General features: G+C 38.8%; 1 protein-coding gene across 7 annotated transcripts in view; it reads right to left on the reverse strand.

The window, feature by feature from the left end:
- Positions 1 to 489: 489 nt before the first annotated feature.
- The window catches only part of TBC1D8B (TBC1 domain family member 8B), a 41,777-nt gene continuing 28,570 nt past the window's right edge, over positions 490 to 13,696 (reverse strand). For 4 of the 7 annotated variants that reach the window (XM_026061018.1, XM_026061013.1, XM_026061016.1 and 1 more), the window contains 11 exons: positions 13,256 to 13,373; positions 12,264 to 12,549; positions 10,454 to 10,583; positions 7,604 to 7,702; positions 6,359 to 6,427; positions 5,900 to 6,140; positions 4,785 to 4,850; positions 4,372 to 4,455; positions 3,185 to 3,241; positions 2,761 to 2,861; positions 490 to 2,419 (listed from right to left, as the gene is read on the reverse strand). In XM_026061018.1, the coding sequence (XP_025916803.1) occupies positions 2,009 to 2,419; positions 2,761 to 2,861; positions 3,185 to 3,241; positions 4,372 to 4,455; positions 4,785 to 4,850; positions 5,900 to 6,140; positions 6,359 to 6,427; positions 7,604 to 7,702; positions 10,454 to 10,583; positions 12,264 to 12,549; positions 13,256 to 13,373 (1,662 nt within the window). In that variant the 3' untranslated portion in view covers positions 490 to 2,008. The remainder of the gene's footprint in view (positions 2,420 to 2,760; positions 2,862 to 3,184; positions 3,242 to 4,371; positions 4,456 to 4,784; positions 4,851 to 5,899; positions 6,141 to 6,358; positions 6,428 to 7,603; positions 7,703 to 10,453; positions 10,584 to 12,263; positions 12,550 to 13,255; positions 13,374 to 13,696) is intronic. The other 3 variants (XM_026061014.1, XM_026061017.1, XM_026061015.1) reach the window with 2 other exon arrangements.

The raw sequence follows: 13,696 nt of genomic DNA on the forward strand, positions 1-13,696 counted from the left end.
CTACAACATCAGTATCATCTGCTTTGTATTGTTAAAACAATATTGTAACTGTATTTACTCAGTGTTTTCATAATCTACCACAGTAGTGCCCTACTTGCCTCAGAAACATGCATATGAATGGATCATTTAGTTTGTATCTGTTATGCATAAATACACAAAGCAGACTTATGTTGCATCAAGCATGATTACTTTATGAAGGCTTCTGAAGAAAGCTGCCTCATTTCTCAAATATATGGTACAGTTTCTGAAATTACTCTTTGTTCAATAAAACCTTGTTTTATATTAATTCCTGAGAGCATGGGGCAGGAGAAAGGAAAATAATTCATACATTCATTGCTCTTGATCAAAACCCTTCTTTAGAAGCAGCATTGGAACTTTAATACCCATTGCAATGATGGCATTTCAACAACTGCTTGTAACACAAGTGGGATTTTCATTATATTCCTCATTCATTTCAGTATTGCAAAAAAGGCACCCAACACTAAGTAATCCCGTTCTCATTCCACTTCTTTAAAAAAAATACACCTTATAAAAATAATGCTGTTTTGCAGAGAAAGATTGTCATACAGCCTTTAGAAATACCCATTTTTAACCCATTTTAAGGTCAGCAGAGAGATGCCAGTTTACTTTTTTTTTTTTTAATTAATACAAGTGCTTCCCTGTTTCTCAAAAAAAACCATTCTAGCACAAGCTACCTAAGGCTCAAGGTCAACCTTCATCAGCATTAACACTGCTCGAGCTTGCCTCCACAGGTTGTTTACCATATCATTTTAAATATATTAAAAATCCCAATTCAGATTCCAGATTTTGTTGTTGTCATTAATCCTGGCAGATACAAAATATAACAGCAGCAATGATCCAGAGAGCTACAGAAAACAAGGAATGATTACAAGATTGAGGTGTGGACTCAGGGTAGACAAAGAAGCAACCACAATCTGTCCACAGCAGTTTCCTAGTCAGTGTTCAGCTAATTAGGAAGCAGCTAAAGACTATTCTGTTCTTCTGTTATGCAAACACTAGCAAAACCATACAGCAAAACCATACATTTTACCAACATGCTCCCAAGGAGTCAACAATGGCTCCTCTTGCAAGATGTGTAACAATCACTGTGCAGTGAGACAGCGAGAAAGATTTAGCCACTGCTTTCCCTTGATTTCAAGCATCTACACCAGCCTTTGCATACACATGCAGCCTGGATGACCCAGCGACTTGCACCCCTTTCACCTGTGTTTTAAGAGGATGGGTATGTAAATGGGAAAGAGTAACTCATACCTAGCTAGAAAAGTAGGAAACTAGCTGTAAGGGCACTAGCTAAGGGCCACATTGCAAAAAAACTGAGATGTGGGCTGGGAGAATGCAGTCCACGAACTGCTGGTAAAGAAAGACTGCTGGAATCTGCAACAGTCCAGGCCCATCGGTAACACCGGAGCAAGGGAATCGAGAGCCTGGCAACTTTCTTCTCTAATCACATGCTCTTGTGGCCAACATATAGCTACCATTTCAAAGCCTTTATTTTTAGTCTTCGCCCTGCTTTCACCCCAGTCCACATGCAGGTTTAGAAATAACTATTTAAACTAACCTGGAAATCAATCTGTTAGCTGTCACTATTCATTTTAAGTGAAAATGGCTGGAAGTCATTATACTCATCGCAATAAYAGAAATGAACTTGGAGGGCATACAGTGTAACAGCTCATTCAGAAAGGTTTTTTCATAGTGCCATTCATAGATCACACCTAGTATTTCCTAGCAAGGTTGCATATTTTAGTAACATGGTAAAAACAGTTTATTCTTCAGTCCTTTTTGGACTGAAACTTATGAACACTGCAAGAAAGTGATTGTGCTTGAAACTATTTTTATTTACATAAAAGCATACTGGTATCTGATATTTAAAGCTGACTCTTCAAATCCCATTCCCCATGTAAACTCCCCACTCAATTCCCATAGTAGAAACCTTCATTTGTAAGTAAGTGCTTTATGCTGTTAATGCAGAGTGCAAAGGTGAAGAAAATTATACTCTGGTTCTTGCTTTTAGTTGTAACATTTTAGCACTCTCTATTTTAGTTTTTATCTCATGCGGTTTCTCAAAAAATCTCACAAAGGCTGGCTCATTTAATAAGGATGCCAGAATCTGTTCAAAGGCAAAAGACCACTCGTGGTCCCCTCTCGAACTCTGTGCTCTACTGCCTTCAGCCTGCTCAGAGCTGCTTTCCTCCTGCCCTTTGTTTGGGACTTCAGCAGGCAACTCCGTAACGGCAGCTGAAYATTTGACTGGTGTCACTGGACTCTGCAGTCTTCTGCCAACTTCTTCCATTTTCAATAGGAGGCTGGTAACCACTGCTATAGCCCGATATAACAGCTCCTCCTCAGGGTCTCCGTGGAATAGATTGTACAGGGTTTTTGAGAACTGGATGAACTGTGACTACAGAGAGATACAGAGGAAACTATTCAGAGAAGAGCAACACAACTCTCCTGCTTCACTGCTTTCAACCCTGGACTGCTGTCACTAGGTGCCTAGTACAACAACAGCTCTGATGACAACAGGGACGTGGACTAGCCTTGATAAACCGAGGTATGTCTGAAAGTTCCTTTCTACGTGAACTTACAGTTACACTAGTTTAAAAAAAAACAAGCTAATGATTAATTTGAAGGCCTGAAATTTAAGGGATCCTATGAATCTTTTGGAAAACTACTAATAAGACTTAAAGGATAAACAGCAAACAAAAACTGACTCGTGAAAGACTCAGACATAGGCAGTTTTACCTGATTCATCCTTGGCAGATCCTTAATATTTTCTTCTTTTTTAAGAAGTTCATCTTGCCACTGCTTCAGATAYGCCTGAATATCAACCTTCCCCTTCCCTACTTGACCAAAAAAAAAAAAGAGCAAACATGAACTAAGACCTCCCCCGAGGGATGATGAGCAAAAGAACTGGTGTCCTCAGTGCCATTCCTTCTTAACAGWGTTGTGGGGCCTAGAACTAAACAGGACCAGAGTTTACATTACCTCCTCCTCCCAAGCACTACATTTATAAAAGTGGGTATAAAAGTGGGTATAACATTAGCACTATGCTTAAGATCACTCAAGACAGCATGATATTAATTACTATACTTCCTCAACATACACTTTCCCAGCTCCTCTCCCCCAAAAACACATGGTTACCAACTGTGTCTTCAGGATTCTCTACCTTTTTCTGGGCTGCTCTTCAAAGCATCACTTTCAAGACTATCTGCAGTAGATGAAACTACAGTTTATGAGGAGAAAAACAATTTGTTATTTCTTTGAGAAAGGAAGAGCAAATGCTTCATTTATTTTTATCAGAAATTCCTTGATTAAGAAGCAAGACCCTCATGGATCCCTGTGTAGTCAACACAGATTAGGCCAAGAAGAAACTGCATGGTCAGATTTGTACAATTTCAAACATTAACATCAAATGTACATCAATACAAACAAACATCAAATGTACAACAATAGCAACAAACACCACGAGCCACAGCAAGGCTGGAGATCAGAAAAGAAACTGCAATCACATATACCATCAAGCAGATAATCCTGATAATGCTTGTGGCCATGTGTTGAACTGTGAGTGAGAACAGTACCCATATTACAGATATGCTACTTTTGGATAATTTATAAAAACTGAAAAGGATCTGCCCTCCAAGCAAGTAAAAAGGCACAGCTTTCCAAAGAGAATGCTTTATTGACTCCATAAATGTATACCTCACAAAATTTTTTCAGCACATATGTTTTAAAATGGAAGCAAAGGATTTTGAAACCCTGGCATACRTGCATCAAATAATTATGGACTTGGATATCAAAATCCTTGAGGCAGGAAATATGCCTTTATGCCTTGAATGCGAAAAGGAAATAGCCAGCACTTCAACAAATAAAGCAAGGCAACAGAAAGGTTGCCAACTACGATGAAAAATACTGACCAGATATTCCGCCCTATTTCCATGTAAATGCTTGTGGCTTTTGAACTCTATCATCAGACATAAGCAGTTCAATTCAGGACAAGGATCTCTGTTCTTTGTACAGTGACTATTGAAATGACCTGTTACTGAGGCCTGCTACCACAAACAGTTTGTATGTTCATAAATAGTAATTAAAACACATATTCCTAAAGAAGAACTGCTTTAAAGAAGAATGCCTACCCACAAAGAAATTCTACCCTATTAGGTATGAAAATACAACTATCTAGAGAAGATCTTCACATAGGATTCATGTCAACAGTGACATGATTTGCTGGAAGAGATGATTTCAAAACAGCAGTTGAAGGCTTTCTGAAGAGAGCTCCCCATCTTTCAGCACACAATAATTAATAGAACCCTTCTGATACTTTATGTGCAAAATCAAACATAACACAAAGCTTACCACTGAGCTGGCTGAAGTGGATCAGTTCTTCTTTTGAAAGATCATCACCTTTGGAAGGGCTTAGAGATTCTACTTCAGTAAAAGCTGCAATAAAAAAATTAATAAATTGTTTTCAGGGCTCCCAAGAATTACCAAAATAGTAAAAGAAAACAAAAGCTTTGTACAGACATATTGTCCCTAAGAACAAAGCAGAAATAGTGTTTGAGCAGATTAAGTCCTTCCCAAAGGATACATTACTCTGGAAGAACTATACATCTGTATTACAGCTTTGGGATAGTACTGTAGCCAGTGACAGTGACAACAGGAAGAAAGGTAAAGCTAAAAAAAAAAACCCAAAAAACAAACCAAAAAACCACACAAAGATGATAAAAGACAGGAACAGCCCTCCCCAAATGCCAATGCTTCTCACTTACCTGGAGGGATGTGTAACTTAAAAAGCAGCTTGAGTTTCTCAGTGAAACTTCCATTATACATGATATCTGTTAGAGGAGAGAGGCAAGAGAGTCTGTTCAACTGGACCAAACTTTAAAACACCCTGTTAACCTAAACAATTGCAACTGAGGGAGGTTGGAACTGGACATACGTCCTATCTTACTCTGCATATACTTAGAGATGAAGGTTAAGGGTGGCAACACCCCTGCAGCTGAACCTGGGGTTTGTCTACACTGAGGAAAGAACACTGCTTTATGACATTTCATCATACTATCCTATTCTTAAGTATGTCTGAACATCTAGAGAAACACAAAAGCATATCTCTTCAACAGACCGTAACACACCTTCTGTAATGAGCTAAAACTGTGGTTACAGAAGAAAGTACAGCCAGAGCACAGAATAATGTCTATCACTTATTAAAATGAAACCACAGAATCAAATAAATATATCACTAATGTCTTCTCAGCATTTTYCCTTAAATTTTTGCTTCCTGCACAATAGCACTTTGAAAATAAGATGAAAGGAATACCGCAATAAGTCTAGACAACTTTCAGTTCCCCAGAGATATCAGGCATTGGCTATCTTGCATGATCTGTGTATGAGGTGGTTGACTGTGAGGAAGCGCTGATCATCAACCAAACAGGTTGGGCAATACGGTCATGCTATTTCCTAATTTTCTGATATTTTGATGGTAAAGCCATTTTTAAATATAATCTCAGATGGGAAATTATTCTCCATGGGATTAATGTTTCAGAAAAGTTACTGATTTGCGAAGCCTGATGTTAGCCATTTCATGGTCAAATATAGACAAGCAAATCAGGGCACAGTTCTCCAATTAAAAGCTCTTATCATCCACCTAAAGAATGTAGCACCCACTCTCAAACTTATAAATATACTCTGAGCACTTGACTTGCTATTTAATCTTTGCATTTAATATTATGCCATAAAGATAACACTATTTCAACCCTAAGTTAAGAGACTTGTCTCCTTAAGCTTCTTAGATATAGCATGGAAGGAGATACACAGAAGCATTTCCAGGACTCCTCCCAGGACAGCATTCCCTTGTCAATGTGCTATGTACGCGCTGTTCTCATACCAAGAACACAGGCAAATTGTTTGAAGTTTATAAGGCAATCAGAGTTCTCATCCATAAGTCTGAATGTCCACAGTGCAAGCGAGTCTCTGTTTGCACAATGAGACCACGGGCTCAAGAGATGACAGAGAACCCTGAATTGCTGGCAATCAATCCGATACTGGTCAAGATATGGCAGACTGGCATCATGGTGTTGCAGGACAGGACTATTTACATTCCAATAACAGGAAAGAAAGTGCTCCTTCTGCAAAGGAAAGGCAAAATGTTAGATGATATGAAAGGACAATTATCTCTCTGGGTGAGAGACGTGGGATGTTAACTATGCCACTTGGTTTAAAGTTGACATGCAAAACATACATGCTGAATCCAGCTTTCACCTGGAATTGTTAAAATTGTTACACACCCATAGTACAGTCCACCATTAAGATGGATGTTTGATAAATGAAGAAAACAGCACATTACCTTGAATAATGCATAAAGCTCTTCAAGGTCACTAGGACTGAATTTTACATCCTGGGACACAACACGTAGCTGAAGCAAAATTAAGAGAAAATTAACTAAATGATGAGTCTTCCCATCTTTGGAATAGGCCTGTAGAATAAAGTTCTGGAAGACTTAATATTATATTAAAAGATGCAGTTTGAATATTCCAGGTTTTGGCATGTTACAGTTAGGAGTAAGAAGAGAACCTCTATTTTAAAAGCAATCAGAAGATGATGGACTGGAAGAAATAATTTCTCACAGAATGCAAGTCACATTATTTGCATACACTGAGCCTACACTGAGACCAAAGAGACAAAATTTGAGTGCCAAATTATTTACAATGATGCAACATATAGTTTCTTTTATAAAAGACAAATGCACATTCAGTCCTTACCACTGAAGCTGAATCCCCATTTCTTTAACAAAAAAAAAAAAAAAATCCACAGCTTTTAAAATCAAATTTAGCTGCAAGACCAGGATCCATCTTCATGATAGATATGTTTTATAAAACAATATACAACAGTTAAAATCTTGGTGCAATCAACAGCATTTAGTATCATTTGCTACAAGCCACATTTAGTAAAGAATGAAGCACTGCTTCTTAAGTACACCATTATTATCACCAGTTATTGGAACTGGAATTGAAGAAAACAGGCAAACAAAGGAAGGTCCTTGCAACCCTCGCCTTCATTTAGGAGTCTGAACTTTAAGGATGATGGCAGCTAAAGAGTTGCCACACCACGCATACATTACAGGACACCTACACACACCACAGACACAAAAAACAACCTTTGTTAAATTTCAGTACAATAATCTCTTCAGTGACATTTATGATCACTTCCTAGAGCAAAAATGCAGTGACATTGTTTTATTGTAGCGCTATGGGCATTTCACAGTGCTTTATGTCTCTAAGAAAAACGCATTAATAATTTAACAACAGCTGAAAGAAATATAGGTCAGTCTCTTCCAATTAATGCAGAACATCAAGAGATATGCTAGCCTTTAGAAGCAGTCTGTGATGTCACTTGTAACAAGAGCAGAAGGTCATGCTGTGATTCACAGATTGAAAACATCACAGGCCAAGACCTCAGTTAACAGACACCCTGCAGATGAGAGGGATTTCAACCTATAAATTGATTTACTTGGCCTTAGAAAATGCAGCTCATCTCAGAATTTTCTAAAAGGGGATCAGAGGAAAGGGTTGAGCTCTCTCAAGACACTCACCACATTCTGCTTGGTTGTAGCTTCTAGTGCCTGGATAACATAAAGCCTGTTCCTGCAGCGCATGCTCTCAACATCCTCGTATCGAATATCGCCATATCTCTACAGGAAAAGTATAGTTCTGTGAAATCAACTGCCACTAGACACATCTAAGCAGATATGTTTATCTTTCTTGCATCTAAGCATCATACAAATACAGATATGGAAACAAAGCAAGATCCCAGAAACTCAGCAGAGAGTCATTCGTTACAGCACTAGGATTTCCCCTAAACAGTGCAACTCTTAAAAGGGCAAGTGTTTCAAAGAACGATGGGGAAAGAAAAGAAACTCTGGAGTAGTTCACTGTAGATGGGAAGACAAAGGAAGGGACCTTACACTGTTTTGGCTCTATATCCAACTGCAATTGGTTTTCCTCATTGGCTTTGAAAAGCAAATCAGCTTTATGAGCACCCCAGAGGAGTTATATTGGATATTAGAATATTATACTCCAAGAGAAGTTACACTGGATATTAGGATATTTTCTGACTAAAGGTAGAGAAATACTATAATAGGCTAAAGTTGCTGCAAGTTCTCTTTTTTAGAGAGCTTTAAGAACAAGTTAGCACATTTTTCAATGATGATCTGGGTGTGCTCTGGGCAGGGAGTTGAACTAGATGACCTCTGAAATTCTCTTCCAGAACTGAATTTCTATGTTTCTATGAAGACCACCAGCAGTATACTTCAGTCCTGGAAAAAAAGGGAAGCAGAGCAGAAACTGCACCTCTGAGTCATAACTCTTTCACTGGTCTGGCTCCTGGGCATTGATATTGTGCAACGGCCTCAACAAGAATATAAAAAAGATGTATAATCTAACCCTGAATTAGTACAGTAAATTAAAAGCTACATGTTCTTCCATTCAGTAGTTAAACATGGCTTCTTCATACCAGATTAGATTGTAAAAGAATGAATCTTCCATTTGTGCCTGAGTCATAAAGGCATAAAACGGAACATCATTTTAAAATTCAATTCCATATCTTTTCACTTTATCTCATTTATCTTCCTAATACCCATGTGAAGCAACAGTATCACACAGAACATCTCTGCTCACTTGTTTACGATTAGTAACTAGACCTATCTGCGGGATGACAACTCCTTTACAGCAATCCTCCCATTTTGAAATTTATTTTCATTCCACAGTGATATGAAAAGAAAACCTCTTACTAAAACAGAATTATGGTGAAATGAACCGTCTGGTCAAAATGGGAAGTGAGAAATTGACTCTTACTTTGCATCAACAGTTCTCAAACAAGAGGTTGTGACACTTACGAGCCTTGCAGAAATTCACTTCAACTGAAGATACAAAACTTGCAGCCAGAAGAGGCGTCACGAGATAGAAATGGGGATATAGGCCTAAGAGCAGGGTTGCCAACTCGGGAGCAAGAAATTGAGGTTCAAGGTTCTGCCCAACTCAGTGTTTAAAAACTATACCAAATTACAGGCTACTTTCTTGGGCCAACAACCTGACTGCAAATGCAGAACAAGAAAGGCAGCTTCTTTTGCATTCTCTGGTCTTTCAGTAATGATTCCATCTTTGTGAAAGCTTCAGCTTCCACTTCAAAATGCAACACACAACAGTTCATTACTGACCACCTCTATTCTTTAACCTGCAACCATTCCCCCTCACTACTATGAGATCTCACCATGACAAGAAAGACCCAAAAGAGTGTACAATTCTTCTTACAAGGATCTTAAAGTGTTTTACAAATATGATCGATCAGCACAACATTCTTGTGAAACAATAGTGATAGCAGAAAAACAGACATTTTACATGATTAGCCCAATGCTATAGAGAGGGTTCAAGAGAACTGATTCTTGCCTTTTGCTCTTCCTACTAAAGCAAAGTCTTTTTCTCTGTGAGAATCAAAAGAGAAAATTCGATCCCCCTAAATTACACCAATAACAGCTACTTAATTTTTTCTTAGTTAAGACCAGGACATTTTTCCCAAAGAGATGTATTATGGCTCTTTCGCTGGAAACACACGATTGAGAGTCAGAAAGAAGATATCATAGGGATAAAAGAAACAGGCTAATAGAAAAAAACAAATGAACAAATCTTTTTCTCTCAGCTTGCCTTTCATTTCAGATGGACTGAGCAGAAACTTAAAACACAAACCTATCTAAAAATGGATAAATACCCTGGATCTAAACCATGCCAAGGAAGGAAATGCCTCGTGGATATCTGAGGACAAAAGGAGAAGAAAAAACTGAAGTTATTTCCTCCCCAGTGCAGAGCTGCAAAAGCTAGACACTGCAGAAACCAAAGTTACAAGTTAAAAGGAAGTGGTAAAAGATCGTAATTGCCTTTTCTTACCAACCACATCTCAAAATGTCCATTTCATCGGTACAATGAGCTAATCAAGCACACCCAGTTTCCTGCATTGGCTGCTATGTCAAATGTTACCACTACCTGCAAGATGCAGTAAGCAGTCTCAAATTAGTAACCGCAAGGGCTGCTTCTCCTGTACCTTCAGTTTGTCATTTAGTTGACAGTGTACAGGGACTAAGACAGTGAATGAGGCATGCCAACACAGGAACTATGAAGCACCCAAGAAACTCTACTCTGAAGCAGCCTACCAAGCACACTTCAGGTGGTTAAAAAAAAAATCAAAACAACACAAAAACAAACCTATCCCATAACCCAACCTACAAGGTTTTCAGCGAGGCTCAGCAAATTACAGAGCCCAATCTATGCCAGTCTAGAAGGGTCTTCTACTTCGCTAGTTCGTGCAATGCAGCTGCAGTATTTTTAAGGTAGCCCATGAATTGCAAATACTGCATGTGATGGAAAAACATACCCACAATAAGAACACATACTTCATTTGACTCTCGGATCAAATCAGTAATGTCCACTTTTGGGTGGTCACTCTTTGTATTGCTGAGGTTGGAGCCCTGCTGCACAGTTGGAGGCAAGGGACTATCTTTGTTGGTGACACTGTCAAAAAACCTGCATGAAGCAAACACAGCAAGAAATAGCTAGTCCCAGTTTATCAAAACAAAATGATCACATCAGCAGTGAACAGCAAGCAGGATATGGGAAACAGTCAGCAAGAACCTTAGCAGGAGTGGCATGCATATGCAGTAACAGTACCACAGATACACAACACTGGAATTGGCTACCCAGAGAAGGTTGTGGAGTCTCAAACCTTTGCGGTTTTCAAGACCCAGCTAGACAACAACATGGCTGATGTGATCTAATGCTGGTAATAGTCCTTTTCGAGTAGAAAACTGGATTAGAGACTTCTGGAGGCCCCTTCCAACCAAGCATTCCCTGGTTTTCTGATCCATCTAGGAGATGAGCAATGGTGTACTACATAACCAGGAGAGAGGAATGGAGACTTGTGCTGGACTGTGAACTATGCAATCTCAGTTCCCTCAGGTGCAGAAGCCAAGACATGCCTGATATGCACCTATTCATCACACATACATCAAAAGCCTAAACAGTCCCTTTATGGAGGTCAGCCAATGCCTTTGCCAACGTTGAGGAACAGAAAGAGAGAAACATATCTACTGAGCAACAGCTTCCTTTTTCTTGAGGAGAAGCAGACTATTGTAACGATTTATTTAAATATACTGGAATGCTGCTGGCTGGGTTAACTGTGCAACAGAAGTGCTACAGCCAGATAAAATGTTGAAAGCAAGAGTTCAAAAGGAGTTCACAACAATCATCATAATCTTGGGTTCTAAGAGCATTGTTTGGATCAAGTGAAAATTAAATTTCACTCTACTTTCATATTTTAAATTTTAATGCATTTAAATTGGGTGAAAGTACATTTACTACTGGTGTTTTTTTAAATGGTAAAAATTTTAAATGAACACAGTTAGGTTTTACAATAAATACCAGGCTGCATGGTCTCTTATAAAAAAAATACATTTTACTCATTAATTCAGTAGTTCTTACCCTGTTCAAACATTCAATATTTAAAAGTCTGGTTAAAAGGAAATTCTTACTATTAGTGTATAGTAATTATAACTTGTGACTCATATGGCACAGTTTCAGCATCGTGTTTGCTATTCTAATATTCAATGACACATAATCACAGCAGCAGCAGAAACAACCAAATTTAGGAAGGCAGTGAAGCCAATATTGTGCACGTTTTTCTTGTAAAGCATTGCTTAAGAATGCACTTTATGTTGCATATTTAACTTTCTTCAAATACTAATACAGAATAACCATCTGCTCATGATTGTCCCCAACAATTTTTTTTGTCCCATATGTATCATCAGCTATTAGCAACAGAGGAGCTAGTAGCCTGAACTACAAAAACAGACTTGTGAAACAAGTTGTTACTAAGCTGATGTCGGAAATGTTTGAAAAAGTCTACCATCCTCTAGATTACCTGGTCATTAAGGAAAACCACCTTCAATAAGTAATAACAATTTCAGACAAAAAAACACCTAAGGTTTTACTTTAAAATACATAAAATGGCAAWGGTTTTAGACGTTTAACGGAGGATCGGATTTCCAGAGGAACCAGGTGCACTTCCAGCCCCCCTTCCAGAATTTCAACCCCCCTTCCAATTCCTTAGAAGCGTTTGGAAGTCTTGGCCAGATGTCTTCTCAGCTGCCCCCACAATGACATATCTATCTGCTACACTGCCTACATGGATAATAGTTACACTGATACCTGTTGAGAACAGTCACAGCTTCTGCATCATCCTTACAAGTCAGCAACTTTTCAATGTTGTAGTCCAGCACTGTGAGGCCCAGCTGCAAGATTGCCTTTATTCCATCATAGAAGAAACAGTCCACCACATTGACTGCACTTTCAATAGGCAGCACACTGATAAAAAGGGTAAGGAACCAGGAGAGAGAGACCGAGGAGAAAAAAGTCATGTCCGTCATGTGATCTGTCAACTGAGGCAGATGAACCCTGATGAGCTCCTCAAACACTGCCTGATCTACCAAGGCACCTGCAGGGAGAGGACAACAAAACCACCACCCAGACCTTAATACAGAGAAGCATACTTTCCTCAGAGTGCCGGCCGGAAATAGAAACCCTATCCTACTGCAACTTTGTTATAAAAACAAACACAGGCCTGGCTGCATGGCATCATCAACTCCATCCCCTGTGCTGGGAGCCAYGCACTCAATGCACTGGTCCAGAGCCTACTGCATGCTGTGAAGCACATTAGTACTTCTGTGGGTGTGCGACTACTGATGATGATTCTCCTGACAGATGATACATCCTCTCTGCAATGAGAGAGAAGTTTCATGTGCAATTTTCTCCTAGCATATACATCTGCAAACACTGAGTACTGGATCAAAGAATAAGTGTGGGACATGGAACAACTACTTTTCCTTTATTTAAGCTGTCTAAGTTTCAAATTAATAGTATGAATTTCAGACAAAATTCCAAGAGAAGAGTGTAATAGTCTAAACAACTGCTTCCTGAGCAGTCACCCCTAGAGCAATGACAATATTTGAAAGTCACATCTACTCATGCTTAAGGAGGGTCTAGGGATGTTGTGTTACTCTCATTTTCTACTTTACAATACTGAATCACACCCAAAAATTTCTCTCCAATGTTCAGGCTTCAGGTCATTCCTTAACACTTGTTCTCAATCAGTGATCATTTATATTCAATTCCAGACAGATAAAAAGACAGAAGGATATTACCAATAATTCGGCGATTGAAATAATCAGGTAGCATTCTTTCACAGACAGCAACCAACAGCCAGAATGCTTCCTCCTCTTTAGCATACAGCAGAAGTACTGATGTCAAAATATTCATTGCCTGTAATGTTTAAACAGGAAAGGAAGCATTTACAAGAGAAGATAGCGAAAACACAACTCATATTTGTCAGGTATTAAAATTCATATTTCTGAAGGCATTTTACAGCATGTATCCTTAGACTGGTAGGATAAATTACAGCTGTATCCACTTTAAGAACCTTACCTCAGTATCATCACATGCAGAGTATTTAAGCTACAGAAAACTGTAAGTGTTAGAAGTCTAGCAGAGATACAGAGACATAAATTCAATAGACATGGCAGCATTTAACAGCAGATTCAAGTACAAAGTGAGAGCTGATGTTATATAGTGGGATGAAATGAGCA

This window comes from Apteryx rowi, unplaced genomic scaffold (assembly GCF_003343035.1).
Source record: "Apteryx rowi isolate R43461 unplaced genomic scaffold, aptRow1 scaffold_174, whole genome shotgun sequence".
Lineage (NCBI taxonomy): Eukaryota > Metazoa > Chordata > Aves > Apterygiformes > Apterygidae > Apteryx > Apteryx rowi.